This window comes from Podarcis pityusensis (genome assembly GCF_964106645.2).
Source record: "Podarcis pityusensis genome assembly, chromosome: 16".
NCBI lineage: Eukaryota > Metazoa > Chordata > Lepidosauria > Squamata > Lacertidae > Podarcis > Podarcis pityusensis.
In genome coordinates this window covers 23,391,237-23,403,608 of record NC_138041.1, presented here as the reverse complement: position 1 = coordinate 23,403,608, position 12,372 = coordinate 23,391,237, and the positions used below count along the sequence as shown (strand labels likewise).

The 12,372-nt window shown below is 46.5% G+C and overlaps 1 protein-coding gene and 1 long non-coding RNA gene across 5 annotated transcripts in view; both read left to right on the top strand.

The window, feature by feature from the left end:
* LOC308466025 overlaps positions 1–12,372 on the top strand; it is a 118,563-nt gene that overhangs the window by 45,148 nt on the left and 61,043 nt on the right. The gene's annotated exons all lie outside the window — the stretch shown is intronic.
* NF2 (NF2, moesin-ezrin-radixin like (MERLIN) tumor suppressor) overlaps positions 1–12,372 on the top strand; it is a 96,057-nt gene that overhangs the window by 22,642 nt on the left and 61,043 nt on the right. For all 4 annotated transcript variants that reach the window (XM_080986353.1, XM_080986354.1, XM_080986356.1 and 1 more), the window contains 2 exons: positions 2,964–3,086; positions 4,605–4,688. In XM_080986353.1, the coding sequence (XP_080842479.1) occupies positions 2,964–3,086; positions 4,605–4,688 (207 nt within the window). The remainder of the gene's footprint in view (positions 1–2,963; positions 3,087–4,604; positions 4,689–12,372) is intronic.

The following is a 12,372-nucleotide window of genomic DNA, read 5'->3' as shown; positions in this document are numbered from 1 at the left end:
TTTATTATTTATACCCCGCCCATCTGGCTGGGTTTCCCCAGCCACTCTGGGCGGCTTCCAACACAATATTAAAATACAGTAATGCATCAAACATTAAAAGCTTCCCTAAGCAGGGCTGCCTTCAGATGTCGTCTAAAAGTCTGGTAGTTGTTGTTCTCTTTGACATCTGCTTGGAGGGATTCCACAGGGCAGGTGCCACCATAAGAAGACCCTCTGCCTGGTTCCCTGTAACTTGGCTTCTCGCAGGGAGGGAACCGCCAGAAGGCCCTCGGCGCTGGACCTCAGTGTCCGGGTAGAACGATGGGGGTGGAGACGCTCCTTCAGATATACTGGACTGAGGCCATTTAGGGCTTTAAAGGTCAGCACCAACACTTTGAATTGTGCTCGGAAATGTACTGGGAGCCAATGTAGGTCTTTCAAGACCGGTGTTATGTGGTCTCGGCGGCCGCTCCCAGTCACCAGTCTAGCTGCCACATTCTGATTAGTTGTAGTTTCCGGGTCACCTTCAAAGCTAGCCCCACATAGAGCGGATTGCAGTAGTCCAAGCGGGAGATAACTAGAGCATGCACCACTCTGGCAAGACAGTCCGTGGGCAGGTAGGGTCTCAGCCTGCGTACCAGATGGAGCTGGTAAACAGCTGCCCTGGACACAGAATTGACCTGTGCCTCCATGGACAGCTGTGAGTCCAAAATGACTACCAGGCTGTGCACCTGGTCCTTCAGGGGCACAGTTACCCCATTCAGGACCAGGGAATCCTCCACACCTGCCCGCCTCCTGTCCCCCAAAAACAGTACTTCTGTCTTGGCAAGATTCAACCTCAATCTGTTAGCCGCCATCCATCCTTCAGCTGCCTCCAGACACTCACACAGGACCTTCACCGCCTTCACTGGTTCTGATTTGAAGGAGGGGTAGAGCTGGGTATCATCCGCATATTGATGGACACCCAGCCCAAACCCCCTGATGATCTCTCCTAGCGGCTGCATGTATATGTTGAAAAGCATGGGGGAGAGGACAGAACCCTGAGGCACCCCACAAGTGAGAGCCCAGGGGTCTGAACACTCATCTCCCAACACTACTTTCTGAACTCGGATTCTGAATATAGGAAGGGAGAGTTCTCTTGTGCTCAGGTCCTGCTTGCAGTTTTCCCATGGGTATCTGGTTGGCCACTGTGAGAACAAGATGCTTGACTAGATGGGCCGTTGGCCTGATCCAGCAGGCTCTTCTTACTTTCTCATGGATTCCATGGGGACCAGCTACTTAGTAAACTAGCTGTAAGATTACTGCCTCCGATTCCTAGGTAGCAAGTGGCTGCGAATTCATTCCTGTAGCTCAGCTGTAACTTTTGCACTGTAAGCCTGAGTGTTAACTATAAGTCAAGGCTAGCATATCTGAGCTGCATGTAGTACTGGCTAATTCTCTCTGGGGAAGCTTGCTCCGAGATGGCTTTCCTCTCCTTAATCTGTTCCCAGGCAGCTGAAGTTGGATGACATTTCGGGACCAGACGTATGTTGTGCATTAAGAGTGTTTACTCAGCGCACCGTTCCCTCTAGCTGGATGTGTTTGCCTTGACTGATGGGACTTTGCACTGTCTGCTACAAAATCTGTCGAAGGCAGCGGTGTGGTGCCAAGCAAATGCTTACGTCTTAACTAGAGACCTGGGGCTTTAAGCTATACTGCGGTTTCCTAACTAGGGAAGCTCCGAATATCAGAAACATTGCAGAAAATAAAGAGCAAGGCCAAACTGAGATAAGAGCAAGGAAATCTTTATTGGTGGATGTCCAGTTTCTCTGGAAAAATAGTAAAAAGTCTTAAGTGTGTCTAAACATTTAGAAAGGCCTAGGAAGCACATGGGGGGGGGGGAGCATACCAGGAAATCTTAAATACCCATTGCTGAGTATTTATTTCATAAAATCTATACGCTGCTTGATTGTAAAGAAATCCCTCAACGTGGATTTCAATTAAACAATAATCAGCAAAAAGAAAAATTAACAGCGCCAATCTAAGACTTTAAAAAAGTGAAAATAGCAATGGGCTGAGAACAGATTTAAACTCGCATCAGTTTTCTAAACATCTGAGTCAGTCTGCTGAAACAAAAGTGTTTTTAGAAGGACCCAAAAAGTGAAGGTAACAATAGACTGATAACAATAGACAGGGAGTTCCAAAGTGCAGGTCCTGCCAAATGCGGAATGTGTATTATGTGGCACCTGTAAAAGCGCCAGTTCTGCCGATTGAAGGAGTTGAGTGGGTGTATATGGGGCAAAGTGATCTAGTAGGGGAATTCTTAAATATTGCTTTAAGGGAATGAAGGACTGACCCACACCATAAGGCTAAAGCACATCCCAGGCACATTTGGAAAACGTGGCTTCCTCCAAAGGATCCCAGGAACTGCAGTTTGCCAATCACAGAGCTACAATTCCCAGTATCCTTAAGAAACTTCAGTGTCCCAGGATTCTTTGAGAGAAGTCCTGTGCTTTAAACAGGTCCAGTGCCGAGGGCCTTCTGGTGGTTCCCTCACTGCCAGAAGCAAAGCTAAAGGGAGCCAGGCAGAAGGCATTCTCCCACCAGACGTCAAAGGAAAAAACAACTACCAGACTTTTAGGAGACATCTGAAGGCAGCCCTGTTTAGGGAAGCTTTTAATATCTGAAGGACTATTGTATTTTAATATTTTGTTGGAAGCCTCCCAGAGTGGCTGGGGAAACCCAACCAGATGGGCAGGGTATAAATAACAAATTATTATTATTATTATTATTATTATTATTATTGACGTATGTGTAGATTTGCCCTACATTGTAAGGCAGCGTAGGGACTGGACTTCTGAATCTTGGCTTCAACATAATGTTTTGTGCCACTGGACAGTTGCTGAAGTTCGGTCTGCTCTGTTCTGTGTTAAGAAACTAAATGTGATGATCAAGGCTTTTCATACATTCTTCCAAGAGATTAAAAGGGAGATCTAATTCTGCAGGTCCTGGACCACGATGTTCCAAAGGAGGAGCCGGTCACTTTTCACTTCCTGGCCAAGTTTTACCCAGAGAACGCAGAGGACGAGCTCGTTCAGGACATCACTCAGCACCTATTTTTCCTTCAAGTAGGTGTTTTGTAAGGGAGACTAATGTTTGCCTGACCCAGCGGGAGGGAAAAGTGCTTTCAAGTTGGAATGGAGGCTTTGCATATTTTGGCAGCCAGGAGGCAGCTGTTGTTTCTGACTTTGAAAATCCAGCATCTGAAAGGGAGCCCTTAAGGGTTTAATTCTGATGCATTGCAAGGGGTTGGACAAGATGTCCCTTGGGGTCCCTTCCAACTCGACAGTTCCAATTCTGTGATTCCAGGGTCAGAGGTGAGAGTGGGTGGAGCTGTGGGTGTGAACCTTAGCTTTGCACAGTAAGCCACAATCCAGCCACACAAAAGCCAGCGTGGTATAGTGGTTACAGGGTTGGACTTCAACCTGAGACCAAGGTTCAAATCCTCACTCAGCCAATCATTGCCTCTCAGCCTACCCTACCTCACAGGGGTATTGTGGGGATTAAATGAGGCGGAAGAGGAGAACCATCTACGCCACCTTAAGATCCTTGGAGTAAAAGCTGGGATATAAATTCAATAAATATATAAATAAGAAGTCAGAGGCTTTTACACCCCCCCCCAATCTAGGAAGAGAAGACATTACAGTGGTACCTCGGGTTAAGTACTTAATTCGTTCTGGAGGTCCGTTCTTAACCGGAAACTGTTCTTAACCTGAAGCACCACTTTAGCTAATGGGGCCTCCTGCTGCCGCTGCGCCGCCAGAGCACGATTTCTGTTCTCACCCTGAAGCAAAGTTCTTAACCCGAGGTACTATTTCTGGGTTAGCGGAATCTGTAACCTGAAGCGTATGTAACCTGAAGCGTATGTAATCCGAGGTACCACTGTATTACAGTTGAAGGACACATCCCAGTGTGACACTCAAATGATGAAGGGGACCAGTGCTGGGTGTGGCATGGTTTTGGGAGAGAGCCCCAAGGCTAAGATAAAGGTCTAGAGGACTGCATTTCCCTGCCCTAGTCTACAATGTTGTGCCTGGATCAGGGAAGGAGGCCTGGTCTATTCCTGCTTCAGTTAGATATTTCTATGGGATGTTGGGTTAAGTTGCTGCCTCTCAGCCACCATTTCCCCCTCTGTAAAATAGGAGCAGTGACCTACCTCGCTGTGCCAAACAATATTTTGCATGTTTAAACGGGGGGCGGGGGGGGCAGCATCAATTTGGGGTTGGATCCAGACTTGGTTGTATACATAGAGTAGACCAGGGGCCACCCACGGGGATCGTTTAACCGGCCCACGAGCCGTCCCCGAACAGAGCCACCTGCCTGGCGAGTCCCTGTCCGCTGCGCTAAATTGGCGCAGCGCAGCGACTCGCTTCCACGGCGTTGAAAATTGCATCTGCGCAGACGCTGGAAATCACGGGTGCGCATGCAATTCAGCCCACAGAGGGATCTCCACTGGAGTGAACCGGCGCAGGCGAGGAAAACCTTGCCGACCTCTGGAGTAGACGTTTTGAAAATCATTGTGGCCGTCTGCTGGAGTTGTCTTTCTTAGCTGTGCTATAGCTCCTGCGTTGTTTTTTTTTATTTAGGTGAAGAAGCAGATATTGGATGAGAAGATTTCCTGTCCCCCAGAGGCATCTGTTCTCCTTGCCTCTTATGCAGTCCAAGCCAAGGTAAGGACAGTGGCATGGATGACTATTTTATTTTTCATAAAATTTATACACTGCTCGACTGTAAAACAAACAAACTCAACAGCTTCAAAGTGGTTTACAAAAAGAATAAAACAGTTAAATTATCCATAAAAACACTTAAAGACAGCAACTTTAAACTTTCGAAAAAGAAATCAGTGACAAGCGAAAAAACAGATTAAAACACACATTATCATTCTACATATCTGGGTAGGCTAGTTGAAACAAAGAAGAGCACAGTGATATCAATAGGCAGGGAGTTCCAAAGGGTGGATGAAGCTAAGCTGAAAGGTCAGTTTCCTACCAATGGGGAACACATATCATGTGGTACCAGTTCCACAGACTGAATTGTTCTAGGGGGGCGTATAACGTGGTTAAGTGACCCTAAGTTGTTACGGGCAGTGGGCGGAGCCTAAGCCAGCTGTGGGCGGGGCTAGCAATACGGGTGCAACTCCTTGGTCTCATTTTGATGCTTTGTTGAAGAAACGTCAGAGTTCTCGTCTCCTATATCGCCACCATGATTTATCGCCTTCCACCCACATGTCTCAAGGCAGTGTCCAAAATGCAATAAAAACAGTTTTTTTAAAAAATCTTAGGAAATGACAGCAGATAAATGCAAAAAGTAGATACTCATAGCAGAGACCTATTTATCCAGCTGGGAACACCTGTCGGGGGAAAAAAACCTCTCTATTTGTTGGCAGAAAAGTGCTGATAGCAGGTGCCTGTTTTATCCTGACAGGGATGCCGTTTCACAGCTGAAAGCCCTGCTCTTAAGTTTCAGTAAAGCGGGCTTCTGATATCTTTGGAACTTGCGGGTCTCCTGCAGACTGCAGTGACCTACTGGGTAAAGAAGGGATCCTGCCCATACAGCAGGCCTCGTTTTGCTGAAGGGTCAGCACTCGCCTCGGCAATGTGGTCAGATACCTCATTTTGTCAAAGAGGAGATGTGTGGCGTCTCAGGGCTTTGTGGCAATCTCCATTGATGGCTTCTCCACGTCTTCAGCTGCAGTGGTGTGAGGAGCGGGGGGGGGGGGGCAGATTCATGCATCACCCCCACCTGGCAAACGTTCATAGCTTACTATGTTCACTGATTATACCGCTTCCCCACCCCCCCACCGCCTCTTGTGTCATTTCATTTGAAAAACGAGAGGAAAAGAACACTGCTTGTGGGGGTACAGTTGTGTAGAAAGGCGATGCTTGAGACATAAATATTGATAAATGCTTATTGTTGATGCAGTATTCTTTGCGGCTCCAACGATTGGTGACTAATGCATCTTACCTTTTCCTTAACCTAAAAAAGAGAGAAGTCTTTTCATTTAGGGAACTGACCCGCAGAGGAAGATGAGTCTCTTAATAAGTGTTTACAAAAGACTGCAATGTATTGAGCCCCTGTGCACCGTCCTGCTATTAGACCACACGGGTGAGCGTTGATAGTCTCCTTTTGCTGCCTGTGCATCATGTTCTCAAGCAGGGGGTGCGTAGAACAACGCTAATTGGCAGAAAAGTAGCTCTCTGGAGCAGACTTTGCCGTCTTCTACCTGTTGAGCTCCAAAATCGTTATTCCTTTGTGTGTTTTCGCCTCAGCACACGGTTGTATAACATTTCTTCTTCCCATAAAGGAGCTCTTGCTCGTTTATTTCATCTGTTGGCCTTGTGGCTGGAAGTATAATGTTGTCATGTACATCTTTTTGAGAAACTGCAGACAGGGGGGTTCTTTAAATCTGCTTGTCGGTGATGACTAGCCCTCTCACCAGTGGCCAGATGCAGATTGGGGGTATGTGGGTGTCATGAGAGGGACCATGTGCCCCGGGCAGCAGGTTAGAGAGGTGGCAAAACCACACCCTGTGTGGTGGATCCTGCATTTCCCTTCTTAGAAAAGGTGGGCACAGCCTCCGATGTTTCTCTGATGAAAATAGGAACGTCCTATTCCACAGTAATAACAACAATAAATTTACTGTAAATCTGACTGGGTTGCGCCGGCCACTCTGGGCGGCTTCCAACATTAAATACATTAAACATTAAAAAACTTCCCTGTACAGAGCTGCCTTCAGATGTCTTCTAAAGGTTGTATAGTTACTTATCTCCTTGGCTTGGGGGTCGCAGGACTCCAACATTTCCCCAGTGAAAATAGAGACGTCATAAGGCATGGGTAGGCAAACTAAGGCCTGGGGGCCGGATCCGACCCAATCACCTTCTAAATCTGGCCCACAGACGGTCCAGGACGGGAATCAGCTTGTTTTTACATGAGTAGAATGTGTCCTTTTATTTAAAATGCATCTCTGGGTTATTTGTGGGGCCTGCCTGGTGTTTTTACATGAGTAGAATGTGTCCTTTTATTTAAAATGCATCCCTGGGTTATTTGTGGGGCCTGCCTGGTGTTTTTACATGAGTAGAATGTGTCCTTTTATTTAAAATGCATCTCTGGGTTATTTGTGGGGCATAGGAATTCGTTCATTTCCCCCCAAAAAATATAGTCCGGCCCCCTGCTGAAAAAGTTTGCTGACCCCTGTTCTAAGGAAAAGCGGGACATTCCAGGATCAAATCAGGAAGCGGGACGGCTTCTGTAAATCCAGGACTGTCCCTGGAAAATAGGGGCACTTGGAAGATTCTAGGTGGGTGGCCACCTCCCTGCTTCTTTTAATAAGTGAGACCTGGTCATTTACATAAGGAATGACCAGACATGGGCTGCAGGTCTGCGGCACATCTCTTCCCCCCCGCCTTTCTCCCATGCCATGTTGACATCAGGACCAGACTCCTCTTTTATGTTCCTGCTAAAACATGTACGTGATGTGGCTGGCTATGGCGTATCAACGTCGTCTTGGAAGCCGCTGTCATTTTCTCCTTCCTCTTCCTGGAGCAGGCAAGGAGACGGGTCTTTCCACAGAAGCCTGCATGGGGCACAAAGGGAAGAAATACTTTCTCTACTTTGTCCGCCCTCTGCTGGTGCCAGTGGTGCAGACCTTTGCCCTTTAGGGCAAAATTTGTAGACCTGGCACTCTGACAAGTTTCCCCACCCTGCATGCCCTCCCCAAAGACTCTCCGCTAACTTTTGCTGCTCCCTCATTCAAAAGGTGTAGCACAGCCTTCCCCCAACCACAATTCCCATCAGCCCCAGTCAACATGAGTCAGATTAGCTCCCCCAAAACTGGAGGTTAGCCACCCCAGCTGTATTACATTCATGCCATTGTGCTCATGGGCAGGTGTTTAAAAAAAATGTGACTTTTTTTTTTAAAAGGCCCAATAAACGCCCTTTTCTCAAAGCAATAAATGCACCAAATCCTTTTCCTAAAAGTGTGAGTCATCGTCATAAGTAACTCTGCCTGTTACGGCCTCTTGGATTTTGTAGTATTGCGGCTTCTTCCAGCGCTGCTGCTCCTCCCCCCTCCCCCTATTTGTTATTTCTGAAACTAATAATGTTTTGGTATCTTGAATATAAATGTGAACAAATTTATTTGGTGCAAGCGAAACCAGATGTTTGCGTGATAGAAAGACAATCTACAAGTAAAAACACAAACATGAATCAGTGTTCCTTCAAGAAGAACCGTTTTCGTGACACTTTTAAATATCTCGTTTAATTGAAAAGCTCTCTCTGCGTGTGCTTTTTCTCTCCTAAAAGTTTGCAAGGTTACGCAAGCCAACATATCTTGAAGAATGTATGCTATCCTTCATTTTCACAGCCACCCACCCCCTTTCCTAAATTTGAATCACCAATCCCTCATCCTGGCTCACTGTTGGTAAATCACTCCCGAGCTATTTGTTAACCGTGCTCTGAACTCATAAGTAAGGCTGTCAGCTGATTTAAAGATTATTATTATTGTTTAAAAAAATGGTTTTGACTTTTCTCCAGTCAGTTAAACTTGAATTATTGCAAAGCTGCTGTGAAGGTGCCTTTTCTGGGGATTCGTGAAGGAAGGTGTCTCTCTCTTAATGTGTCTGAGAAATACAAGGAGAGGCTGCTCAGTGTTAGAAGTCTACCTCTTAAAAATGTCCCTCTTAAAGATGTCAAAATAAGGTTTGCTAGGACTATAGAATATCCAGTTTGAAAGCAAAACTCTACTACCACTTTTGGTCAGTTGCATTGTTACTCCTACTGCTGGTGTGTTGCAAATGCACTGGCAGGAACACTAGATTGGATCTGCTAGTGCCTTTGCACTGTGCTGACCTTGCTGGTGTTCCTCCACTCCCAGGAAAGCAACAGCAACAGAACCGATCAGAGTATTGTAGCCCTGTCTGAATTTCGTTACTGAGCAAGCAGTGGCCAGGAGTCTCCAAGGAACACTTTCTTGAGAGCAGAATCCACATACGAAGGCCGACAGCCCAAAGGTCATGTAGTCCAGATGATCACAGAGTCATGGGTCCAGGCCATAAGTCAGGAAGTCCAGATCAGGGAGCCAAGGATCCAGCAGGAAGCAGCAAGGAAGGGCCAGGAACTACAGGAATTGTTTGCAGCACCTGGCTGCTGCTGAGTCCTCTGTTTATGAAGGCCAAAGCCAGCTGGTTCTCATCAGTGCCTTCTCTCTGTGAAGGCTGATCAGCTGCAGGTGGAGTCATTCCACCTTCACCCCCTTCAGGCTGCTGTTCAGCAGGCGAAGCTGATCCCTGGCCCATGACACAGAGGTCAGGGGAGCTCAACTGTGTCATCGTCTGCTGCTGGTTAAGTGAGCGTTGCCATCTTCTCTGGTCTGCACCCTTTTTGTTTTTAAAATAAAGGTCCTAACACTTTTATCCAAAAGGGCCACCATGCACTGAGTTTGGATGGAAGCAGGAAGGAGAAACTGTCTTTTTTTTAGTCATTTGCATTCTTTGCCAAGGGGCTTATTGAAGAAGTGGGTTTGTTTTTCTAACCCTTCTTATTTTACACTGCGCGATGACTGTGAGGTGGGTCAGGTTGAGAGATAGGGACTGGTTCAAGGTCACCCAATCTGGATCTAAATCAGGGGTCAGCAAACTTTTTCAGCAGGCGGCCGGTCCACTGTCCCTCACACCTTGCGGAGGGCCAGATTTATATTTTGAATGGGGGGGGGGGAATGAACGAATTCCTATGCCCCACAAATAACCCAGAAATGCATTTTAAATAAAAGCACACATTTTACTCACCAGGCAGGCCCCACAAATAACCCAGAGATGCATTTTAAATAAAAGGACATATTCTACTCATGTAAAAACATGCTGATTCTTGGACTGTCTGTAGGCTGGATTTAGAAGGCAATTGGGCTGGATCTGGCCCCCGGGCCTTAATTCGCCTAACCATGATCTAAATGGTAGTGCCATTTAGCACCACTGCGCTGAGCAAAGACATTTTCTACTTGCCTCGCTTCCATAAGAGGCCACCAACCTAGATGATGTTAAAAGAGAACTGGCAAATTCATGAAGGCTTTTAAGGGCTACCCGCCATGATGGCTATGCTCTGCCTCCATTAGTGGGCATGCTTCTAAATACCGGTCGCTAGAAACTGCAGGAGGGGAGAGTTGCTCTTGCACTCAGGTGCTGCTTGCAGGTTTCCCACAAACATCTGGTTGGCCACTGTGAGAACAGGAGGCTGTACTAGATGGGCTTTTGGCCTGATCCATCTGGTTCTTCTTACGTTCTAAGCATTGCAACATGTTTTCCTAGCTGTGCCGAATTTCATCGATTTTTGTGCCTGCTGTTTCTGTGCTTCGATTGATGAATGGATTGATTGCAATTTTATGATGATGATTGATCGCATGTTCCATCAGGTGTCTTAAACTGAAAGGTGGCATAGAGATTATAGAAGCAATAATAAACATACTGATTGAAATCCACCTAGCCCATAATCAATCTGTGATGGACTCTGGAGTTGCACTGATGAATCTGTTAAAAGCCCTCCCCATAATTTTTAGTATTTTCGACTGCCCGAAACTGTAAATCCATTTTCCTTGGACATAAATGAGACGCTTTGGACCACACTCTTCTCTTGGTGGTTGGGTTCCCCCCGAATATCTCTGCTCCTACCGAAACCAGTGGGGAGCTGTCAGGTGCCCAGCACTGCCCTGGATGTTCCCTTACAAAGTTTCTTGCATAAATTGGAGTCTGAGTCAGATGCTGATGGGGCATTTCCTTTCGCATCTGTGCCGGCTCCAAATTTGGCACTTCCGCCTTGAAGCCCCTCTTTTCTCGCACCGAATGCCTTTTGCCGCCTTGAGGATGTGTGTGGGCAGCTTGTTGATGCTGATTGTCAAGCTCTGTAGTGTGTGTTGTCCCGCTCCCCCATCCTTGCTCAAAACTTTTAAATAGAGGCTGATTGAGAAGGACTCCTGACTTCCTGCCTTCGCTTTATTTGATCATTTGTCTTGCTTAAAAAACCGCCATGCAGGACTCTCCTCCCCTCTGACTTTCCTCGTGGATGTTGAGGACATTCTTTGCATACCGGGGTTAATTATTGCATGAAATCACGTCCTGGCTTTATAAGTGAATGATAGCAGGACGCTGGCAGCTCTTTCATTGGCGGGCCAAAATGGAATCAAAATATTTCCGGTACATATATATCTATATCTAGATATATTACTTGTAAATGGCCTTCTCTTGGAACACCCGTTCAGGGGGCGGCTGTTACGTGGCCCTTTGTACTGAATTCCTTCTGCATGTTCTATGGGAGCATCTGGCTTGAGTTCTTAATTTCCAAATTGACAGTTTCATCGGGCTTCTCGCTATTTGAAGGGTATCGGCTCAAAATGATGGATCGTATGAACCCTCGTGAGTAATAATTTTGGTGCTGTTTAGTGGCCCAATTTAGGTAAAAGAGCTTTTGGCAGGCAGATTGGCTGCTGTCTCCAGCTGCCCATCTAAATCTTGCTTACATGGATGAAAGGTTTTTTAAACTTTTTATTTTTCATGTACAGTGGGTGCTCGGGTTGCAAACATTATCCGTGTGGGAGGCATGCTCACAACCCGCAATCTGCGCACGCTTGGGTTGCGATTTGGCACTTCAGCGCATGCGCAAAGCGCGATTTAGCACTTCTGCACATGTGTGACAGCCGAAACCCAGAAGTAACCCGTTCCAGTACTTCCGGGTTTTGGTGGGTCCGTAACCCAAAAAACGCAACCTGAAGCGTCTGTAACCTGAGGTATGACTGTATAACTATAGCGTGTAAAAAAAATCCACAATACATAGAAGCCTTTTTCCTTGTTACATTTACAAGGTGCTCAAGGCAGCATACAGAGCTCTCTTCCTCCCTGTTTTATCTTTACAACAACCCCATGAGGTAGGTCAGGCTAAGAGACAGTGATGGTCCCAAAGTCACCCAATGAGCTTCATGGCTGTGTGAGGATTTGAACCCTGGTCTCCCAGGTCTCAGTTCAGCACTCTAACCACTACACAAATACTGGCTTATATTTGGTTTGGTAGCAATTCTACCTTTTGTATCATTATTTTTAATAGGGGGAATCTGAAGAGCAGTGCACTGTTTCACTGCAGCATACCAGATCTCTCCAGGAAAGTTATTGTGATGCTGGTGTTGAGGCCCCAGTTTCACTAGGTCTTGACCCTGGTATGAGCCTGTGCCACTGTTCTACAAAATCATTTTCCACCTTTGCTTCGTTGCCGGTACTTGCTCTGTCCATTGGGGCCAAATTGCCATATTAAAGATTTTCCATTCTCTGTCTTCCAGTTTTCCAATTTCTTGGTCTTCCCTGTTGCATCTTATCTTGA